The 22,483-nt window shown below is 41.1% G+C and overlaps 1 protein-coding gene across 1 annotated transcript in view; it reads right to left on the bottom strand.

The window, feature by feature from the left end:
- Positions 1 to 12,147: 12,147 nt before the first annotated feature.
- AKAP10 (A-kinase anchoring protein 10) overlaps positions 12,148 to 22,483 on the bottom strand; it is a gene marked incomplete in the record, with an annotated part of 1,224,755 nt that continues 1,214,419 nt past the window's right edge. The window contains 1 exon segment of the mRNA XM_044054325.1: positions 12,148 to 13,786. Within this exon segment, the coding sequence (XP_043910260.1) occupies positions 13,781 to 13,786 (6 nt within the window).

Raw genomic sequence — 22,483 nt, forward strand, 5'->3', positions numbered from 1 at the left:
GTGAAAAACTCACTGCACTTTGCATTGGAAGGAGAGGCGAAGAGATCACAACAAAGATGACCCCACTTCCAAAACATTCTACTGCACCTGTTCACTAGAATGTTGGACTTCCCCGGAATGTGTATTGCCACCAGAAAATGGTTGGAAGAGATCACCCCACTTTCACAATCTCATGGCCTCTCGGCAAAGAGGATAAGATCTGGTCCCCCCGTTTGTTGATATACCAGACAACAGGCATGTTGTCTGTCTGGATAGCAATTGTACTGGTGAGAAGAAAGGCCTGAAGGGCTTGCAATGCCAGAAGCACAGCTCTCATCTTCAGGACATTGATATGCAGATTGGTCTTCAAGGGGGACCACATCCCTTGCACCGTCCATCCCATGCAATCCCCCCCCCACCCAAGCTGGGAGGCATCTGTGATCACCATGATCAAAAGGGAAGGAAGAACAAATGGGTGGCCCAGGAGGAAGTCCAGAGATTGAAGCCACCAGCAAAGAGAATCCCAACAGGTCAGGGATAATCAAACCAGATATGAGTGATGAAGGTAGAGTAGAGACCACCATAGTGCTAGGGTCCACTGCAGAACTCTCATGTGTAGGTGAGCAGTTGGTAATAGGGTTAATGAGGCTGCCATGGACCCCAATGCCCAGGGAACCATACCTGCTGGAGGATAAAGGGTTTGTAGAAGAGACTTAACATGCTGGAGCGATGGTAATCTGTCTGGAGGGAGAAACACCCTGCCCTGTAACATGTCCAACTGAGCACCTATAAAATCCAACACTTGAACAGGCTCCAAATTCGATTTGGCCAGATTGATCGTTATGCTCATGGAAGGAGCTAGACAAAGAAGGTAATCCCTGGCTTGAAGTCGTTGATGCCTGGTGGGAGTGGAGAGGAGCCAATCGTCCAGGTAAGGAAAGACCGGAAATCCCTGCAGTCTCAAGTGAGCTATCACCACCATCACTTTGGTAAACACCCAGGGTGCTGTGGTGGAAATGACTGGCTCCCAGCTGGAAGCGAAGGAACCTTGTGGAGCACCTATTTATTTTTATGTGATAGTACATATCCTGAAGGTCTACCAAGCACATCCAGTCATTGCTCTGCAGAAAAAGTAGAATGAACTGAAGAGTTACCATCCAAAACTTCGTTTTGGCAATGGACAAGTTCAGGGCAGTAAGATCCAAAATGGGTCTGAAGTCCCCCCTTTTCTTTGGCACCAAAAAGAACCTGGAATAAATGCCTGATCCGAACTGGTCTGGGGGGTGGGGGTGGTGGGCTGGATGACTTGCTTTTCGAGCAGCCTGGCGATTTCTATGGCTGCTGCCTCCTGGTGACCAGGTGGAACATCCGGAAGGTTTGTCTTTGGAGTGGGGGGGAATAGCCTCTGGATATTAATTGAAACACCCAACGATTGTTTGTGATGAACTCCCAGGCTGTTGGGTGCAGAGAGAGACACCCCCAATTACTTTCAGAGTACAGCAGTTGGGCTAACCCTCTGGACCGCTGAAAAGGTCTGTGTGAGAATGAACCTAGAGACTGGTTCCTCGCACCCCCCCCCGCCATGCGGCCAGTGTCTGTCATTTCTCCCCCTACCCCTGGGGGAAAGTTGACCCTGAACTTCCTGGGAAAAGCCTTGAGACTTTCAAAACCACAATTTCTTTCCCTCATGCTGGTTCCTAGAATAGGTCCATTGTGGGGTAGAAGATGCAGATCCTGATAGGAGACAAGGTCTTCCTGTCTTTCTCGCTCGTAAGAGTGTCACGAACAGTAGGTCCAAACAAAGTGGACCCATCAAAGGGGGCATTCATGAATGCCTTAAAGGGTTCTGAAAAGGCACAAAGCCAAAGGCAGGCATGCCGCCTAATAGCAACTCCCGTCCTGGCTGCCCTTGAGCTACCCTCAGTCGCATGAGAAAGTAACCTCATGGACATGTTTGAAATGGCTGTTAGGGTGGCCAGCCAGGAAGAGAAGACCTTCTTCCCCTCCTCTGACATCGACCCTGTGGCAGATGCAGAGAGTTCCTTAACCAGGTCTCTCTGCAGTCTGGTGATGTGTGCCAAATATTTTAGTGCATGCAGAGCAAAGATGGATGAAATTTACACTTGCTTCCAAAAGCTGTCCACTGCTTTAAGACTCCCTGTCTGGAGGATGGACCAAGGAGTTCTTTTGGGCCAGCTCCTTCTTGGTGAAAGCAGCCACCACCATGGCATCAACTGGGGAATCCTTGGACCAATGGGGCCTGTCCAAGGGGGAGCTTAGTACCTTGTCTGGGTGCTTAAGAATGGGCTCAACCATGTCCAGTTCCTTTTGTGTCCTGTAGGAGATGAGATCCATCAAAGGATCTGTGGGGTGATGGGACACCCAAATGTAGATTGCCCTGTGCCAAATGCCTCCATGAATACAGACTCATTCGGGTTGGGTTTAAGGGATGACCACCCACCTCTCTGATGCAGGATCTCCATGATGTCCCCAAAGGAGGTATCGTCAGGGGTGAACCCTCCCCTTCACCTATATCCGTATCTTCCATGAGGGATTCCGGAGAGGAATCCCAAGTGGCTCCTCTTACATGTATACTTCCAAGGCACCTACTTGAGGCGATACTCCTGAGTGATCTAGGAAGCTTCAAGGGGTTCCTTAAAAAGGAACATCCTGAGGCCATCTCACAACAGGCTGTCCCTGAGGGAGCAGGACGGACAACTCTGGACCAGAAACAGAAGGAGCAAGGGCGGGCTCTGAGGGGGAAAGTGTTAAGGCTCTCAAAGGAGCCAGGAGGACCCTCTCCATCATCTCAAAGGCCAAAAGTGAGCAGACCGCAGAAGGCATCAGCAGCCAAAGCCGCCAGTGGCGGGGCCTCCCAGACTATCACTCCCAGCACTGAAGGCGGAGTCAGGGCACAGCTTCCCAGTGCCAAAGCCCTGAGAGGGGGACAGCTCCAAAAATCTCGCAGCTGATGCCAACCCCTTGAAGCCGACGTCAAAGCTTCAGCTCCGAGAGTCGGTAAGGTCCAAAGATATTGGAGCCGAACAACTCAATGTGACTGTTCGGGTTGTGGTATAATTGACCACTGCTGCTGTCACCTCAACACTGGGAAACCTCAGGCCCAAGAACTCTGAATCTGAAGGTCGGATCTGAGAAGGAAAAATGTATATGAAACAGGGTTGCATGCTCATGGCTCCAGAGGGGGAATGAGAAGGTAAGACCCCCAGCTGTATCTGAGCTCATCGAAACTTTATCTTCATCCTGTCCACTTCAGCTTCAGCCAGGCTGTGAGTGGACAGGACAGAAGAAGCCACTATTCCCAGCCTGGAATTGTGCTGAGTAGAGGCAGAAGACTGGTCAGGAACTCTCTGGCTCCGACAAGAAATGGGGTGAACGGAGCAGAGGAGAGTCCCGAACCACAGTGGGCCTAGATATGGCAAGAGTCTTGGAGGAGGAAGAGTAGTCTGGGGATCATTTTGTATGATGATCCCACTCTCTATGCCTGTCCCGGTCCCCGTCCCCAGACTTCTTGGCTGGAGTTTGAGTCCCAGAAGTGGAGGGGAGGGAAGGGAAGGAGAAACCTTTAAGGAAGGGGCCAAAAGACCCTTCAAAATCAGTTTGTTCCTCCTGTTGATAAGCATGCATTGGTTGAAACCCGTGCAAAATGAACAAGAGGAATCCAGGTGGGCTATCCCCAAACACACCACGCACAGTGTGTGGGCATTAGATGGAGGGATCTTATGTCCACACTCCATACATTTCTTGAACCTGGATGGGTTTAGAAGTTCAGCCATGGGAACAAGACACACACACACACACACACACACACACACACACACACACACACACACACACACACACACACACAAGAAATACAAGAAAAGAAGAGAAGAGAAAAAGAGATTTCTCTCTCTCTCTCTCTCTTTTTTTTAAATAAAAGACTGAGAAAGTGCACAAATGCAGAAAATGAGAAAGGGTAGGAGGTTGGAAAGAGAGATAAGAAGGAAAAGGGTAATCTACTGTTGTAGAAAAATGCTGCTAAATAATCCTAGAAGAACTCAGGACACGGTGATCTATGCTGTTCAAACAAGCGGCAAACGAGATCTGAGGGGATGAGGGAGAGCAGGGTATTATGAGTAGGGGAGGAGCTTGGATTTTGGCTCTCATGCTGGAGTATAAGGCTGAGTTGGAGTAGAGTCCCATAGGTTGAAGACCAAATTAAAAACAACAACTTCAGATCATGACCTAACAGGAAAACCGGAGACACTCTTCAACAACAGTCTCAAAAAAGGTTACGTGCCAGATGAATTGAGGGCTGCAATGGTCATCCCTCTTCATAAGGATGGACCATTAGTTGATTCTGGGATCTACAGATCCATCAGTCTGACAAGTCAAATATGCAAAGTCATAGAAAGAATTATCATGGAAATTATCAACAAGAGCACTGGCAACCTACAGACACAGGGACCATTTCAATTTGGCTTAGTTAAGGGAAGATCTTGCCTACTTAACCTGGAAGACTCCTTTGAGGATGAGGGAAAATGATGCATACTGCTTGCCTTGACCTGGCCAAGGTGTTCAATACACTACCTCACTCAGGTATTATTGATAACTGCTCACAACTAGGCATGCATCCCTACATAAGTCAAGTTATTGGCCGGCTCACAGAACCCAAAAAGTCAGGATTAGTGAGACCAACTCCATCAGCAGACCAGTCACCAGCAGAGTACCCCAGGTCTCCATGTTGGGCCCACTCCTGTTTAGCATCTACTTCTTAAATGTCAAGGCTAATGTCAAAGCCTCTGGCTCACCACATTTGCAGATTACTGCATATTGGCTGCTATCATAGATTCCTTCCACAACATCAGCATCCTACAAGAGGGTCTAACACAAACAAACATTTGTTGCCAAAACCACGGATTAAAACGTAATGTGAAGAACTGCATTATAGTGCCATTTGGGAAATCATCCATTCAAGTTAATTACTCCATTGATAAAATAAACACGACCCAGTAGTTAGATATCTGGGAATATATGTAGACAGTAATCTGGCCTACAACCAACAAGTGGCCATAATAGTAAGAAAATAATTCTACATCACCCAACTTATAAGCATGGGTATGATATCCATGCCCAAGAAAGTTATAGTACCACTCTACTCGGACCCCTCAAACTGCAATGCCCCTTTGGCGTTTACCTAACCAGGTACTTGCAACAGCTGGAATGCCCTCAAAGGTTCCTCACCAGAAGACTCCAGTGTATGAATACCCTATCGTACACAGATCAAATCAAGGCCCTAACTCTCTACTCAGTCTCTTATAGGTTCCTGAGAGGCGATCTATGCGTGGCATATAAGGTATCCTCACATCCAGCTCTAATGGATCTTTTGCATATCTGCAAAACAAACAGCACCAGAAACACTAGATCCAAGGACTTGACATCTGCCTGCAACATAAATAGAATATGCTGAGACTCGTGTCTCAAAGGTTCTCCACACTATGGAATAAGCTCCCCATCCTCAGGAAGCAGAGTACACCCCTGATCCTGTTCAAACAAAACTTTGATCACTGGACTGAAAATCACAAATTCATCCATTGGTCTGGCTCCCATATCTCTGATGGACAGATGTCAACACTAAGTAAATTAATCCCCAAGTAATATATCCCACGCCCACACATAACCCTTTGCTACCTTCTTACTAACATACTCCACCATACAGTCATCCAAGGTACTCATGGACAAAACTAGGTTGGACTGCATGGCTAGGCTTATAGAGACTCTGGTGGTCATTAGCCTAGTATAAACTTATGAACCTATAAAGTTGTGTAGAGAGAGCACTTTGAACTTGGATACTTTCAGAGATTCAGAAAGGAGATAGTCAGAACTAGTCTCCAAGAATTGTATTTCTTTTGCACCAGAAATATCCTGAAATAAGTAGACCCCACAAGGGACAGCTTGTTACTCCCTGAGCAAGCATTTGCTAAATGATAGAAGGAAAAAGAGCAGTCTGGTTTGGTGGGTGAGGAAAAATCCATGATGAACTATTCTCAGAACCCATCTGACTTGGTCTGTTGCCAGAGAGAGAAATGAAAGTTCAGATTATCTATAAGGATTAAGGAACTGCCAGGTAGGGAGGGAAATCCTTCATATAATCATTCAGACTTATTACACTGTCATTTATTCTAGGGAGGGTCTTGCTTTAGTTTTGGCACCTCCCTGTCACTGCTTTTTAAACATTTGCTTACCTGCAGAATGCTGGTCTATTTATTTTGCTTTTTAAAGAAAGTTGTAAAGGGAGCATCAAATCTACTGACAGACTGAAAAATCTGAGAGATATCTTGAATCAGCTGTCCTATGTCATTAAACTTTTAATGACATCTGTGTAAAGAAGTCGATACACTAGTCTCAATCCAAAGTAAATTTCAAACTTTCGTTTTTGACATCCTCTGTGATGTTTTAAGAATGTAGCCAGGCAAATCTCATAACAGTTCAGTGGCATCAGTAGAACCATTTCAAGCAATACAATAGATGTTCACTTCAAACACAGACAAAATGAAGTTATGGAAAGCAGATTTCTCCTCACAAGAGAAAATGGATGCAGAAATATTTCTCATATTATCTCAACAGGCATGCGTAAATGTCAACAAATTAACCTGATAGTGGAGAATTCAAAAAATAAGTTTTGCAGCAGAATTCACTATCCCATCAAATCTATCAAAAACTTTCCCACCTTTGTCAGGAGGAGTGGGATTAGTACTAACTAAACATTTAGCATCTGGATTCACTAAAACAATAGCTGCTGGGTCTGATACGCTACAAGTGTATAAAAAAACTTGCTTATGTACTGCATTTTTTGGTGGAGGGGGGCAATCAGCTCACTGTCAGGAAAGTTGCAGGCTGTTACAAAATCATCCTCCAAAGCAGACATAACAAGAGTAATTGGGAGTAGGTTCTGAAAATTCCAGTTGAAACAATCATAATACTTCTTATGGGACTGAGAAACATCACTCTTTTTCAGCTGAAACTGTTTCATTCTGGAATTTTTTTAGCCCTGTCTTTTCACCTTTTGCAGCTACCACATTCAAAGAAAGAGATTCATTCAAAAGCATTGCTGAAGCCACACTTTCCTCAGAATCTGAATCAGAAATCTGTGGAGGCAACACAGAATCTGTTTTTCACAACCTTTTGATGTTCAAAATCTTACACCTCTTCAGAAAATGAAAAATCCATTTTTCTTTTACCAGAAACAGACATACAGGAAGGGTCAAGAGTCTGCACTAAATCTGAACTAAACCCAATAAATGAATCCCGTCTAGAACAGCTAATACATGAAAAGACATATGTTTAGGTTTTTGTTTCTTTTTGACAAGAAGTTCTGCAGAAAGAGACCAACATTTGCCAGCAAAAGCTTCCTACGATGTGCACAGCTTTCTGTCTAGGCAGAGTGGCATTCTCTGCCCCTTCCCTCAGAACTGATGTGACTGTCTCTCCTTTACCCAGCAACACCAAATAACTGCAGAGGGCATGTCTAATCTCAGGTCCATGGTGACTGTAGGGACAACACCAGTGGGAACAAAGGAAAAAGATGAGTGGTCTAAGGAACCAGTTCTGGCCACAGCAGTCACCCACCTGGATCTAAGGCACATTAGCAGCCTGCTGTGGTGGCCGAGTGGTCTAAGGAACCAGTTCTGGCCACAGCAGTCACCCACCTGGATCTAAGGCACATTAGCAGCCTGCTGTGGTGGCAAAGACTGACACTTTTCTTCTTTCTGTGGCTGGTAGAAAGAAGAGCTGAGGAACAGGTAAGGCTGTTCTCCTGTTAAAACAAAAAAAGGTGATTTAGCCATGTGGAAGGTGTCCTGAAAGCTTTGGAAACAGGCTGGCTGTTATGTCCTTAGCAGGATATAACCCATACAATTTAGACTACTGCAACAGTGATCCGTATGACGAACATATCAACTGTCTGCTTTCTTCCAGTTATATACTTTACCCTTCTTCCCATGATGTCTTAAGATCAGGGAAAAATAAACAGTGGTAGTACTAATTCTCTTCTCAATTTCCAAAGAATTTCAGGGCAAATCCCATCACAACCCACTGCATTATCCATCTATAAAATTTGCAGTTCTTCCAAGACCATTTCTTATGTGAAAGGAATAGCTTCAACTCAATAAAAATCAGGTCAGTACTTGATAAATAATCCATATGTAACTCCATTAGGAATGTTGACACTATTTCAGCCTTGTGCTGCATGCACTCTAATCAGATGCGTATAAAATCTTTTTCCTTTTGATTAAACATCCTATCGTCCTATCCTGGTTTACTAGTGAAATTAATGTATAAGGTACTTATGTACATGGTGTATACAGTCTGCCATTTTTAGTACTCCTTTTTACTCCTTGTTGACAGACAAACTGCTTTATGTAAATGTATATAATGCTAACTTTTCTGTCATTTCTTTCTGTATCTCTGAATTTCATGTATTTCTTTCTTTCCTATGCTTCCACTGGCACTACTCTTTCCTTCTGTTAACACATTTTTCTCATGTTTTTCCCCCTTCTCATCCATTATAAGTTGATCTTTGTCTTTTAAACATTTGTTGCTACATTATTTCTATTTTATGCTGTCGTATGTGCTACTTAAAATTATAATGCTTTCATTAAACCTGTACATTTTATTTGCCTGTTGGCTTGGGTCATGGCTGAAAGAGTCCTTGGAGAAGTTCCCTTGCCCAATCAATATGTTATATAAAATAAATACATAAATTAAACTCCTTACAATTTGCACCTCTTTGACTCTCCCTTCCTACTGTTAACACACACAGGAAGTACTCATTTTTGTAGCCCTGCTTTTTCACCTTTTATGGCTGCCACATTAATTTTATTTAGCTTCACTGGTCATGATTTTCTCCCTTATATGTTTGTAACAGGTTTTAATTCCCTATTGATTGAACTGAGTATCTTCTCAATCTGGCCTTTATGTTTCCTGACTTTATGTGCTTGAATTGGTTAAGATTCCTATCTTCCTTTTTCCCCTCAATCTACGATGCCACTTCGTGTAAGCAGTGTTTCTATATTTATTATTATGTTATGTCTTTAACACAAAGACTTGCAAATTCTTTGATGACAGCATTGTTCTTCCACAACACATCCATGTACATTAAAGGGTTCTTCTGAGACACTCTTCCCATTTTGTCACAGTATTTCCTCTTGGGTGATCACTTGCTCCAAATGTCTGCTCTCTTCTGGAATATACATATATTTTCTCACATTTCAGAAAACAGGTCAAACATTGGACCACTCAAAACTGACTTCATCTACAAGAAGAAAGATTTTGCTTTTAAGTGTGGCTACTGTCAAAGTGGTTCAATGAACACCTGCAATAGTATGCTCACCATTGTCAATGTCTTCTCTTTCATCCTCTGGATGCCTTCTGTGATCTTTTGTTTTCTCTACTGGAAGTTCTGATATGACTCTTCTGTGTACTATGTGGACATTTCAAGCCTCTACTGATATCTGCAGTGCCTCCTTTTCTCTTTTGTTTATTCACTTGCTCTACTGCATTGAGAATCCTTCACTTACACAGTTAGCTGAATCGTTTACTTTACTTTCTTGCTCCTCATATAAAGCACGTTTACATCTAAGCCATGGTTTGATGAACATCATTTCAAGTACTGCCACATTATCACAGCATTTGCCAACAATGCCATTGGTTCAGGCAATTTTTTTTTGTCTAGACTGAAGGCAGTATTATTTAGTACATTCAGTTTCTCTTAGGCCTTGCACATTGTTGCTTCATCTGTGTACTTAATCTGTTTTTTTATTCTTCCTACACCTGACACTAATCCTGGCCACTTTTATATTACTGCAGTTTTTGATATGCTAAAGGGAGAAGCCATGACCTCCCCAATGGCTAGTTTGAATGTTTGCTAATCCAACACTTAAACCTGTCAATTTCAAGATAACTGCAAAACATCACAGTGATGCAGACCTGATTCCACTAAGTAGGAACACCAGTGAAAGAAGTCACTCTTCAATAGTTGTCTGGTCAATTGCTATACCATATGACAAAAAGCAAGTAGTCCCATTCATGTCATAAATAGGCAACACCTACAAAAATATTACATTGTGTGCTATTTGTCCTGATTACTCCAGTTCCTAAAATGCTTTCTACACTAATCCCTTTTCCAGCCAGGTGATCCATCCTTACACAGACTGTGACCTTCAGTATTTTCCTAAGGCAGCTTCTTTTGCAGTTTTCAGAAATTATTGCCACCATGCCTACTGACCCCCAAGCCACACCCATTTGAACTTGAACCCATTCATTCCAGTATGTGGGGAGTCCTCCATATCCACAGAGGTGACAGCCATCTGGTGGGAGGTGGCAGCCATGAAAGTTGCTTGTTTCCTTGCCAGCATTCTAGCTATAGACATTTCTCATGGCCTTGCCCCTCCTGAGTGGATGGGGGGAGTAAATCACATCACCATTGGTTTTGCAATGCCCTCCTTGTGTGGGTGAAATGTTCCAGCATACCCACTATGAAGGCTAACACTCATTAGTGACTTGCTGAATCTGAAGCCGCAACAAGCCACAGCTTTTGCATATTAATCACCCCCCACTCTCTGAAAGGGGACAGATGCATTCTGTGGCTAGCTGTGCCCTGTCCCCCCATGATGGGCATACGTATTTTACTTTATCAACTCTGTCAGTTACCCAAGCCACTAACTGACCTAGATCACCTGGGCTGCAGAGTCAGGGTGTTCCCTCTTTCTCTCTGCATCATCCAGAGCTAGCAACAGTGAGAAATTACCCCCAGTCACTTTTTAGCATATCTCCAGACAGGCAAATTACCTTCTTCCAGAGTTCTCTAAAAAAATTGTTTCTTTCTCCATTGCGAATCTTCTCTCTCGTCTAGGATCTCAACATACTTCTTATAGAGACCCAGAGTCTTTTCTCCCTTCTGGGTCTCCACTTTCTATGATCTTAGCATACTTCTTTTCTTATACTTGTTACATTTAAGGGAACAAATAAGTTAAAAGACAATATGAGAAAAACAAAATGATACAGCTGTAGTAAAGGAACACTATTCTAATGCCCTTATCCTCCCAGAGCTCGTTGTTTAACTGGTTTTTAGCCATGGCAACAACAATGACTGTGGCAATGTTTGTGCTCCTTAGGAGGAAGAGGATGGTTTGCACAATTCTAGCTTTCTCTACTTGAAGATAAAAAACCTTCTCTCAGTCAGAGAGGTGCCTACAGAAGGGACAACACCTCATCTTTCAGAATGTCTCTTGGAATATTGCTGTTCCTCATCCACTTTACTCTTTCTATAACTTCTGAACCTGGCAGCTTAACTACTGTTTTGCTGCATTACTGGCATGTGTACTTCACATTAATTTGTTTAGTCTTTCTTGCAGTTCATTGCATACCACTGCCTAGTTCCCTCATGTATTTACTTCCTACTTGTAAACACTGAGACACCCAGCCATTTTGGACAGAACACTTGTAACCTTCTTAAGGTTCCTCTCTTTAAAATGGGAAATTACTATCATCCTGTTAAAGTTGTTCCTCTAGACATACGTGGCAAACCATAAGTGGTCATTAGGAGAAGTAACTTGACTTGGTTATACACCTACGTTGTAGGAATAAATAAATTACATTTACTTGGTTATGTTTTTGTTCACTGATTTATACCACTTTCGCATAAATGCATACAGATCCACTTACGTAGCTCAGTGCAACTAATATATCACAGAGTATTTTCTGTAAAAAGCTTCCATGTGGTTTCCTGTAAATTGTGATTTCAGCTACATTACTCAGCAGCCTCCATCTAGGGTGAAGGGGACTAAATTTAGAACAGTGACTAGAAAATTATGTAGCGTTAGCTGAATCATGTTTTCTACTGCCAGCATTGGCAGTCACCATAACAAACCTACTATCTGGTGAAACCTCAAACGTGTACAATTTGATACTTTGACGTTTCATAGCATTTTGCACAGTTAAAATCAGTTTGTATTATGTAATCATTTCTATGGAACACACTATGCAGCTTTGCAGTATGTCATCATTGGCTTGTTTAGTATAGTTACATAATTTTGTTGCTCTTCTTCAAGGAAGATCAGGATTTGCATCACAATAAAAATCAAAGTTCAACACTTCTCAACCACATTATGATGTTTGAATCATATATGTATTTTAAATCAAACACAATTAAATAGATTATGGATTAATAATATGAATACTTAGGCATCAGAAAAATATATCACTGGTACACAGTACCAAAAAATCATATACAGAGTCTTTCTGTTGCTTATTAACAATATTACAGTGCACATTATATACAGATATGAAGACTGAACAGAACTATGTAATAGATCAGGCTTCACTATCAGAAAACACATTGGAGATGCTTTTGGAACATCATATGGAGTACCATGGAGATCTGCAGGAAAATATTAACTACCAAAGTGGTTATTTCCTCCCCTAAGTAAACTACATACGATGCAATATGGAGTGGTAACTCAAACTCTATACACAGCTCAACAGATTCTTTACCTTTTAAAACTAGCAAAAAATGGTATAGGAAGCCATGGCTAATAGTTTCAAACATTAAAGAACAAATATGACAATGTTAATCACTGTAAGGTACAGAAATGTAAGATTATGTTAACAAGAAAGCTCTCTGATACAGAATGACTGAATTGTGCTGCAACACTAAATGGTGACATTTGTGGACCAGTCCTGAAATATTATGTCAGGAAGACAATAGGGCAAAAAATGTCTTTAAACAGTGTCAACAAACATCATGGAGGTCACGGGGGGCTTACTAGCTTCTCCTTGTAATTAAAAATGGACAATGCTGGTGAAGTTTGCAGCACTGACTGTTAGAACTGTGACAGCGTAGTATGGGAATTGTGAAGAAATGGAAAGAAGACAAGCATAAAGAGAATCTCAGATACTTCACTGAATAAAGGATCTGTGACCCATGGTAAATGTCAGTTGTCCAAAAAAGGAAAATGAGTACCATTTTCCTGTGTCCCCTCCCAAGCAAACAGCAGGCAATGATGTGTCCATATCAACTCTAGAAAGGAAGGCTGCACTACTGATGCCGGTCATATGTTATAAGTGCTTGCACATTTTTAGATCAAGAAAAATAACACTGGATATGTTTTTTTTAACTACAAGAATTACAAGACAACTACTGGCTTTTTACAGCCCTACAAAAATATCCCTCAGTGTAAAAAGGATATTATACATCTGCTATGTGGAAGCACAGACATGATTAACAGTGGGGACGCAGTCAAACATTCAATTTGTGCTGTGCATATTCAGGCTGATTCTCTCACGGAGTTGTGCAACATTAGGTTTCACCATGTCAATTTGGCAAAGACTTCTGAATAGCAGACAGGCGCATGGGGTAGCGCACTGTGCATGCATACACTGAATTTAGCATATAGCAGCAAACGGCTTCTTTGTGTAACCTTCCATAATCTTTTATGTTAATGCTATCAGACCTTCAAACAATTCCTTCTATTCAATAGTCGGCCTTCAAACTGTCACATAAATTTATCTATATAATAACCTTCATGTGAATAAAAAACCTTCATAGTAAGCAGAAGGCAGACCAAAAAAATATTTTCTCATGTGAAATGACACTGAGTGGTAGCTTGGGCCAAAGAAACTACACTGGGCTGTAGAGATGCAGAATTTCCTTTGTTGCCATTGACTGTGGTAAAGAAGATTTAGCTTGGTAACCTCAGCACCTCTTCAACAGGAACATGTAATTCTTCATTTTCTTTCTCCGTCAAAGCTAGAAACATTAAAACAATAGGTTAAACTCATTAAACCCTAGTGACACTTCCAGGCATTTCCAGGAGTCTTATACTGCCCCATCCATATTGACATTATTAACTGCATGACAGGCTGCACAAGGGCATTGAAAGCTAATGCTTGTCTAATGCAGCAGATACTGTTGTTAATAAAACAATTATTCATACTGTCACAGTTTTATTTCTGTAAATAACTCAACAGCCAGGTCTGCTTAGTGTCATATGAAAGCTCACAGGGGAATGAAAATAATGTTACTGCAAGTATATGTGCATAGTCACTGATGTACTGTGAGCTGGTTACAAAACATTACAAAATTAATATTTACTGTATTTGTTGTGACTTAATTTTACGACCTAGAATCTTATGAATGATACAACTACAAAGATGAGTTTGCCATTTACATGAAATCAGTAATGCCTGTAGTACTAGATATATGAGTATTTAAACTGTGAGGATATAACTCGAGTTTGTGAAAAGGCGCAGTCTACAGCCAATGGTTGTTAAAGTGCAACACTCCAGAGCTCCACGGGGGGGTTCAGGTCTACAATTTTAATAACAACACATTTACAAGAATATACAACAAATCAAAATAATAACATTGCAACATTTTTTTTAATTATTTACAAAATATACAGAGTGATTGTTCAGACAATGAACTCTAGAATCACATAACGAAGACTACTGTTCCTACACTAGGCAGAAATAATTTTCCCACCACTGAAGTGTGACAGAAAAACAGTATTAAACTAAAACAAGCCTACATTTATTAATTTAGCACTGAGAAAACTTTTACAAATATTTTGGAAAATAGTTGCAGACAAATAATGTCAAGATTGTTTTAGGTCTTTCTTAAGACAAAATAAAGAGTTGCATTGTGTGGGTCTTTGAAAGAATATAGGCAACTGTTTCATTTACTGGTAATCTGTTTTATCCTATTCAGTGTCATGGAGAGTCAAAGTCTATCTCACAAGCAATGGGTTTAATGCAGAGAATCAATTCTGGAGACGATGCTAGTCCACTGTCCATGCCCATGTGCACAACATCCAAGAACAATTAAAGTATCAACAATTTACCTATCATCTATGGGAAGACGGAAGAAATCCACTCAAATAAAAAAAAAAAATCACAGGATGGACATGCAAACTTCATATGAGACACACACAGTCTGAAGCAACAATATTAACTGCTGCCAAAACACCAAGCAAGCGATACACAGCATAACAGTCCAAAAAGTATATCATTCCAACAAAAGAAAACAAACACAGTACAGGCAAAACACTTAATGGTGAGCGCTTTCACAGATAACTGCTTCATCAGATCATATATGGGTTTGTGTTTCTTTTTTATGGTCTTTATTAAAATCTTCTGCCTGTACAGTGTTTTTCTTTTATTAGAACATTAACTGCTGCTCCACTCCAAGCTACTTTATTAAGTTTTCTGCTAATGGGTAGTCCTACTAGAACAACAGTCTTAACATTCTGGAGACTGTTACACTATTGTTCTTGAACTGCTATGGACTTCTACAATTCCACTGTACTAGTCTTTATTCAGGTACTTTTTGGCTACTTATTGTAAACATCTTTAAAATCACTTCAATTTAGACAGCATTTTCAGCTACAGATATTTTCCACTGTAATCTTATCATCTTATGTTTGGCATTCCTTATTTTCATTCTAAGTTCCTTCCTAAGTTTATATACATATACATATATACATAGATCTACTTCAAAACTTCAAAATGAAAATAGATGAGACCATAAGACTGAAGTTTTGAAACTTCGAAACTGTAATTAAAAAAACACAAAAACAATTTTTTTTTGTTTTTGCAGGGGTGCAAGTCCCCCTGCATCCCCCACATCTTCTGCTAAATAAATATACCAAATCCGAGATGGCACTACAGTGAGGAAAACGGGAAATGTCCCATTCTGCACTGTACAGCGATCTCCATTCAAAATGTTCCAAGTTTCAAAACTTCAATGTTATGGTCTCGACCACTTGCAGTTCAAAGTTTTGAAACTTCAAGCTTGTGAAGGGAATCCATATATCTATACCTTTCTCTCTCTCTGTCTATATATATATATATATATATATATATATATATATATATATATATATATATATATATAGCCAGCTGCAGTTTACTTATGGTTAGGGTTGTTGCCTCACAGCAAGAGGCTCTCCAGTTCAATTCTCTGTTGGGGTGCTTTCTGTATGAAGTCTGCATGTCCTACCTGCTGTCACGTGGGTTTCCTCCCACACTCCAAAGACATGCAGTAGGTGGACTGGACAGATATATGCCAAAGGGGGCAACATAATCAGTGCTTAGCCTAATGAGAAAAGAGTAAAGGGAAACAATGACATCCATAGCTCTAGACACAATCCCTTTGTTTCTAAGCTGTGCAATACAGAAGGACTTTGACATATGTTGACTTGACACATGTTGGTCAAAAGTGAGGTTACTGTCCACATCAGCTCCCAAATCCCGAACTGGGTAAGCTCTCAGGGGAAAATTGTTAATGTGGGAGCTCGAGAAAGATGACTTCCCAATGGATACAATAATGCATTTTTGGCATTTAGTTTCAGTCCATGATTTTGGCACAAAACTTACTGCAGGATGGCAAAGTCGTCTGGGTATTCAGTGACTGCTCCTAGCTTGCAATCAACTGCAAGCTTAAGTCAACCAGGGCCCTTTATTTGCTTTCACTTCAGAAAAGTACATGTCAAACAGGACAGGTCTCAGCAAAGAACCCTTTTTATTTAATCTTATGAAGTGCACTGCTTAACTATTTATTTCAAGTAAAGAACTGTATTGTTCAGTTTCAAAAACTTGTAGCAAGTGCTTTACTTAGTTGTATATATGGGCAATTACTAATTGTTGCCTTCCACCTTTCAAAAAGCAAGTGCTTTAGCAATATCTACCAAAAGAGTATTTTATGGCTGGGTTATTTTCAGAGTGGACACCAACTTGGTTCTTGATTTGCTAGAAAGATCTAGCTCATGGCAGTGTGTTACTGTAATGACAGGAAAAGTGATACTGGAATTAAAAGGGCATCATTAGCTAGCCCCCCCCCCATGGAAAGTGTATGCATGTGCATTTGTATACGTGAAAAATCAACTTGGCCAACATTCAGTTACTGTTTGCCATGATAGCACTGGAAGGCAATGGGCCAATAGCAAAGAGGGTGAAATAATGGGAAGTTGGTATTTATAACTACTCTGCAACTGTGCAATGTACAGCTCACTTCAACGTGGCAGGTGCTGGTTGTAACCCATGGCAGTAGTATACATTTGCTGTAACATTTATGGCCAGTCAGTCCTCGCATACTAATTGTTGGTCAAAGACACCAACAGTAAGACTACAGACCCTGACAGTTACAAATTATTGGGTTTATTGAAGTGTGGATACCTCATTGAACTTGTACAGTCTGTAAAGATTTTGCCATCCAAAAGTGAGGGCATTCTTGCAGCTGCAAGATAAATATACAGCAGTTACTGTGTTATTTTTATTCAGATTATTTAAGCAACAGGCAGACGAGCTCCGAATATGCCAAAATTTTGTGGTACAACACTGCTCTGTGGCATACAGGACTAAAGCCCCGAGTACAATCCAAACAGCCCAAGTACGAGTAGAGTGTCTTGGTCTGGAGAAGCTGTATAGGAAAGGGTGCACGTGAACTGCTGATACCAACTTGCCCATCAAAGGGGAAGGGATCTGTAGTCCAGCTGGCTGCTTGTCACTAACAAAATTAGTCAGGTAACATGGCCTTGGTGCTCCCAAGCTTCTGATGGCAGTTTACTCTACATTAGGTGGTTGCTTGCATGTACAAAAGGTCCCCTTACAATGATGCAAGTGCTCAGATCAGCCACATGGGATGGTTTACACCTGAAAACAGAAATGCTCAAACTGATGATAGCTTTGTGGGTTAGTCCTGGTGACAGGGCAGCAGTAGGGGCTGAAGCACAGAAAGGTTCACAGGTGATAGAAGCCTTCATTTGCATGTCCCCTCACCTGCTTTTCAGGATAATCCACAGGGACAGGACCACAGACGACTGATGGTCTCTGGATGGTTGTGACATCAACTCACCTGGTTGCCTGGATGACTGTCCTCTGAAAGGAACTCACTCCTGCTGAGTTAACCCAGTACAAGGGGAATAAATGGGCTTGAGTCTGACTGGGGAAAGCTTGACAATTGCCAGCAAGGGGAAAGTATACAGAAAGAAATATCAGTGACACAACTAAAGAGTGTAAGTCAATACAACTCCCACATACTGTTATGAACAAGGATGAGTTAATAGCCACCGTACATGTAATAAAAACTCACTCTACTAGACCTGAACACACCCTGACAAGGGCTGTAGGTGTGTGGCATGCAGCAAAGGGTTACCCAGTACGTCTCAAAATGCAGACTAAAGTAAAGAGACCAGGGCTGGAGATGAAATACCTAGAAACTGAAGCTGCAGGCAAAATGAGACAGCAAGAAGGAAAGGAAGCAACAGCATGAAACTGCAGAGGAGGAAATGAAGCTTCAGCATGAAGTGAAGGAGAAGAAGCAACTGCATGAAAAAGAATTGTTCACCTTTAGCCAAATGCATGTGAGAAGCAGAAGTGAAAACCCCGTCTAGAAGCAAAGGTCATTACTACATTATTTTTTCAATAAAGAAGGGGGGTGACCGATAGTTTTAGTCTGGCATATGAATATGCATGATCATCACCAAGTAAGGTACAACTCCTCCACTGTTTGGCAAATATGTGCCTGCCTTAATTAAAAAGTCTGTTGCTGACTGTGTACACACTACTTAAAGATTTAAAATCTTTCTTTGAATGCTTTGAGCTCACACCTGAAGCATACATTCAGAGAAGATAAGAGAAAAAAAGAGGACAGTGCTACTAATTTCATTGCAGGGTTAAGCATTTACTTTAATTTATGGATAGGTCTTACTAGTTTTGAAATGTTGGGAGACTTTGTGGTAAGCCAACAAGCCTTGCCTAAGGATAAGACAAATTGGCTGACAAACAGAATACATATCATCTGAAGAAATGGGGGGAAAAGGTGCCACAACTATGAAACATTACATGAGTATAAGGGAACACAAGGGGGCAGTCAAATCCATCACAACAGGTTTGACAGCCAAAAGGGAAACCACTGGTCCTAGTATTCTCCAAAACCTTGGAGTTAAATGTTTTCATTGTAACCAAGTATGTATGGTCCAAAGTCATGTGACTTTTATATTTATTCAGTATCTGTAGAAGACTGATAGGCAACAAGTTCCAGATGTGAGCTCTTATTAAAATAGTTAAAGGATGACTGCCTGTGTAAGTATGATGAAATTTATATCATTAAGGTATAACTGAATGTTTTAGAAAGCCCAATCTATCCTTAACCCTCAGAATGCAAAGAGTAACTGCTGCTCAGTAGCTACAGTTCTTGAGAGTCCCATGTACGGGATTTCCTGACTGGAATAATTCAAAAATAAACCTCATGTCTGCACAGTCACCTTGCTTTAGAGGAAGCTGCAGTTTATTTACAGCAATTAAAAAAAAACTTTGCCAGGTTGTGTGCCTGTCTGAAATCAGTCTCATCCTTGGAGGTATGATGCAATTCTACAGGAGAAAAAGTGCATCTGCACAGCTTTATACATTTCTTTTACAATCTGCTGCATATTTTAACAGAAAGATAGTTACATTTTTACAATACCGCAAAAGTCCAAATGCATAAATAAAAACTGAAATCTAAAAGAAAGCAACTGGGTACATTTTATTTTGAAGAAAGAAAATACTAAACATTACACTTCTAAGTGTATGCTGTTGCGTTCTTTTGGTTTACATTTTGTACAGCATTTCATTTTTTCCTGTTAAAAATGCACTTTACCTTAATACAGCTTCCCCACATTTCCCCCTTTATTTAGATCTCAAAGCATTTTTCAGACACCACCAAGAAGCAAAGCTTGGAGGCTGATTGGATATTACAGGTTACACTGCTTAATCCCCTGTTTTGGCAGATAATCTGGATTTGAATTGCTGGCACCACTTCTTTGATGGATTGACGAGGTGCAGGACTATCTCAAACTCTGAGAGGCTTACTGTTTTGTCCACTGGCTGTGTAAAACCACTTTAAAGGATGACTGCCTGTGTAAGTACGATGAAATTTCTATCATTAAGGTATGATTGAATGTTTTAGAGAGCCCAGTCTATCCTTAACCATTCCTTTTGCACAACAAGTCATACAATTCTTTTCTTGGTTGGAGCCTGTGACCAAGACAGATTCTTCAAAGGAAAAAGAGTACCCAGTAGTTTGTCTTTTGTCTATAGCATTTACCTGCTTGATAAACCTTTTGCTATTATTATGTCTGGCTACTACAGGGGCTCCGATAAAATGCCTCCTTGATCTTCTAGAATGCCCACTCACAAACTAGTGTTCAGGTAACTTTATCTGGCCCTTTTTTGGGGGAGGGGGTTAAGATCTGTAAGAGATAATGGTTATGGTATTACAGCCTGGGACAAACGTTCAATAATGACTACCATTTCCATGAATGCCCTTGCTTGCTTTTTGGTAAAAAGAGTAGCTTTTTTCTTGGCAGGTTTTGGCCAAGTCTCCTCACCATCCACTCAAGGACCAGTCAAGAACCAAGGCATACTACTTCTGTAATTTCTACCAGACATGTCTTTGCTTTAATGGTTAACCTTGCTCTCTTCAGTGTGCAGGACTCTCACTAAGGTATTGCTAAAACTGACTACAGATGTTGATATTATCTGTGTAGGCAAGAGCACAGCCTTCAAGTCCTTGCCAGGATGTGGTCTACTAACCTGTGGAAAATTCTTGGCACATCTTTTATTCCTAACGACAACTTGATAAATTCCTATAACCCAATGTATGACACAGGCTGACCTCCTCCTTGGTGAAGGTGTGAAATACACTCAAAAGAACCCTTCTGTCATAGTAGTTAGATACTTAGTACCACCCAGTTGCTCCAAAGATTCATCTCTTCTAGGCAAAGGGTTAGCATCTGATTCTCTGTGAATGTTTAATTAGTTTGGGTTTACACAGGGCCCAGTGCTATAATCATTTATCAGCACTCACACTACCAAAGAAGTCCAAAAACAGTTGGATTCCTGAATTACCCTCAGATCCAGTTTCGTCTGCAGTTCCTGCCACGTGGTTTGCATGGCTTGCTCAGAACACTATAAGGAGCCTGCTTGATTTTTCATTTGGTCATCATGTTCCCATGGTGCTTCACAAGTTGGGTACTCCCTGCCTTAGCAGAGAACACGTCCCAAAATTGTAAAGCTTTTCAGATTTCCTGAACATGGGTTGGAGGTAGTTACTGTGGCAGCACAATGTCAGCCACTGAACTGCCAGACTGAATCTCATTGATGTCTACAGTGAGATCTCCCTCTGATTCCTTCTATAACCCACTGTAAACACCGCGTTATAATGTCTCTGTATCACTGTAGGGTTTCAGCATGATAAGAAAAAGTTTGTGTTTCTGCCTCCTTTCTGTTAAACTACCATGTAATTAACATCAGTTATCTTCTTCATTATAGTAAAAGCTCCCTGTCATGCTGCCTGCATCTTATTTGCCTTTCATCTGGCTGTATAAGACCAACATTTTTTGCTGCTTTTGTGAAATATACTGCACAATAAACTCCTTGTGGAAATTGTATTCACCAACCAAGTCATTACGGACTGTTTTAAGTGACCCCTCATCCTGTGTATGTAAAGTAATTTGAATATCAGAAAAAAAACTTGCACACTCTTGGGGCATCTTTGTATATGCAAAGAGATGGGGCAAGTACTTGTCTCACTCTCATTTAAACTGGTCTGCTAATGTTGTTAGCATGGTCTTATGAGCAGAATTACGCTTCTCTACTAAACCATTTCTTTGTGGACAGTAGAGGGTAGTTTCTAACTGCTTTACACTTCACAATGTTTCCACAAAAAGGTCAAAAGGTCTGATATGAAATTAGCTCCTCTGTACTTCGGTATTTCTTGGAGATGGCTCACATTTGTGGAAAAATTCTCAGCATTTGCCACATTTTATGCCTTGATAGAGGCCAATTCCATTTTCATTATGGTACCTAGTAGTATAATCTTCCACCATTATGATATGCCATCTACCTGTGTGCCTGAAATAGTAAAAGTCCCCACATTATTCATGACTACTCTCTGAAACAGTTCCTCATTAGTAGGCAAAGGAACCAAAGCAGGCTTAGTTTTGTTTCCTGCATTTCCAGTATTTGACAGTGTTCATATTTTGCAGGACAGTCTCCCATCTTTTCCAATACCTGACCAATGAAAATTTTGCATAAGCCCCCTTTTTGTATGTTTCATGTCCATACAGCTTGAAAATGGAATATCAAAAATTGTCTGGCAGTAGTGCCTTGGGACTACCAAATGCGGTATCATATCTCTCTCTAGCCCTCTCAGGAGTCCCTTCTCTGTAAAATAACTTCTTGTCTAAGAATACAGACTCCTCTTGCCTTGGAGAATCTGGGGACTCATTGGATACCTCCTTTAAGTTCTCTAAACTGCAATCTGAAAGCTGTGCTTGTCTCAACTCTCCATGATCTCCCTTGTTCCCCTTCCAATGTAAATGTTTTATCTTTTGGCAGCTACGGCTGACAATATACTTACCAGTACCAACCATCTCTTACCATGAAGCAGCCCATTCTAGAAAAA

The sequence above is a fragment of the Protopterus annectens genome, chromosome 13.part0 (genome assembly GCF_019279795.1).
Source record: "Protopterus annectens isolate FY-2018-M chromosome 13.part0, PAN1.0, whole genome shotgun sequence".
Classification (NCBI taxonomy): domain Eukaryota; kingdom Metazoa; phylum Chordata; order Ceratodontiformes; family Protopteridae; genus Protopterus; species Protopterus annectens.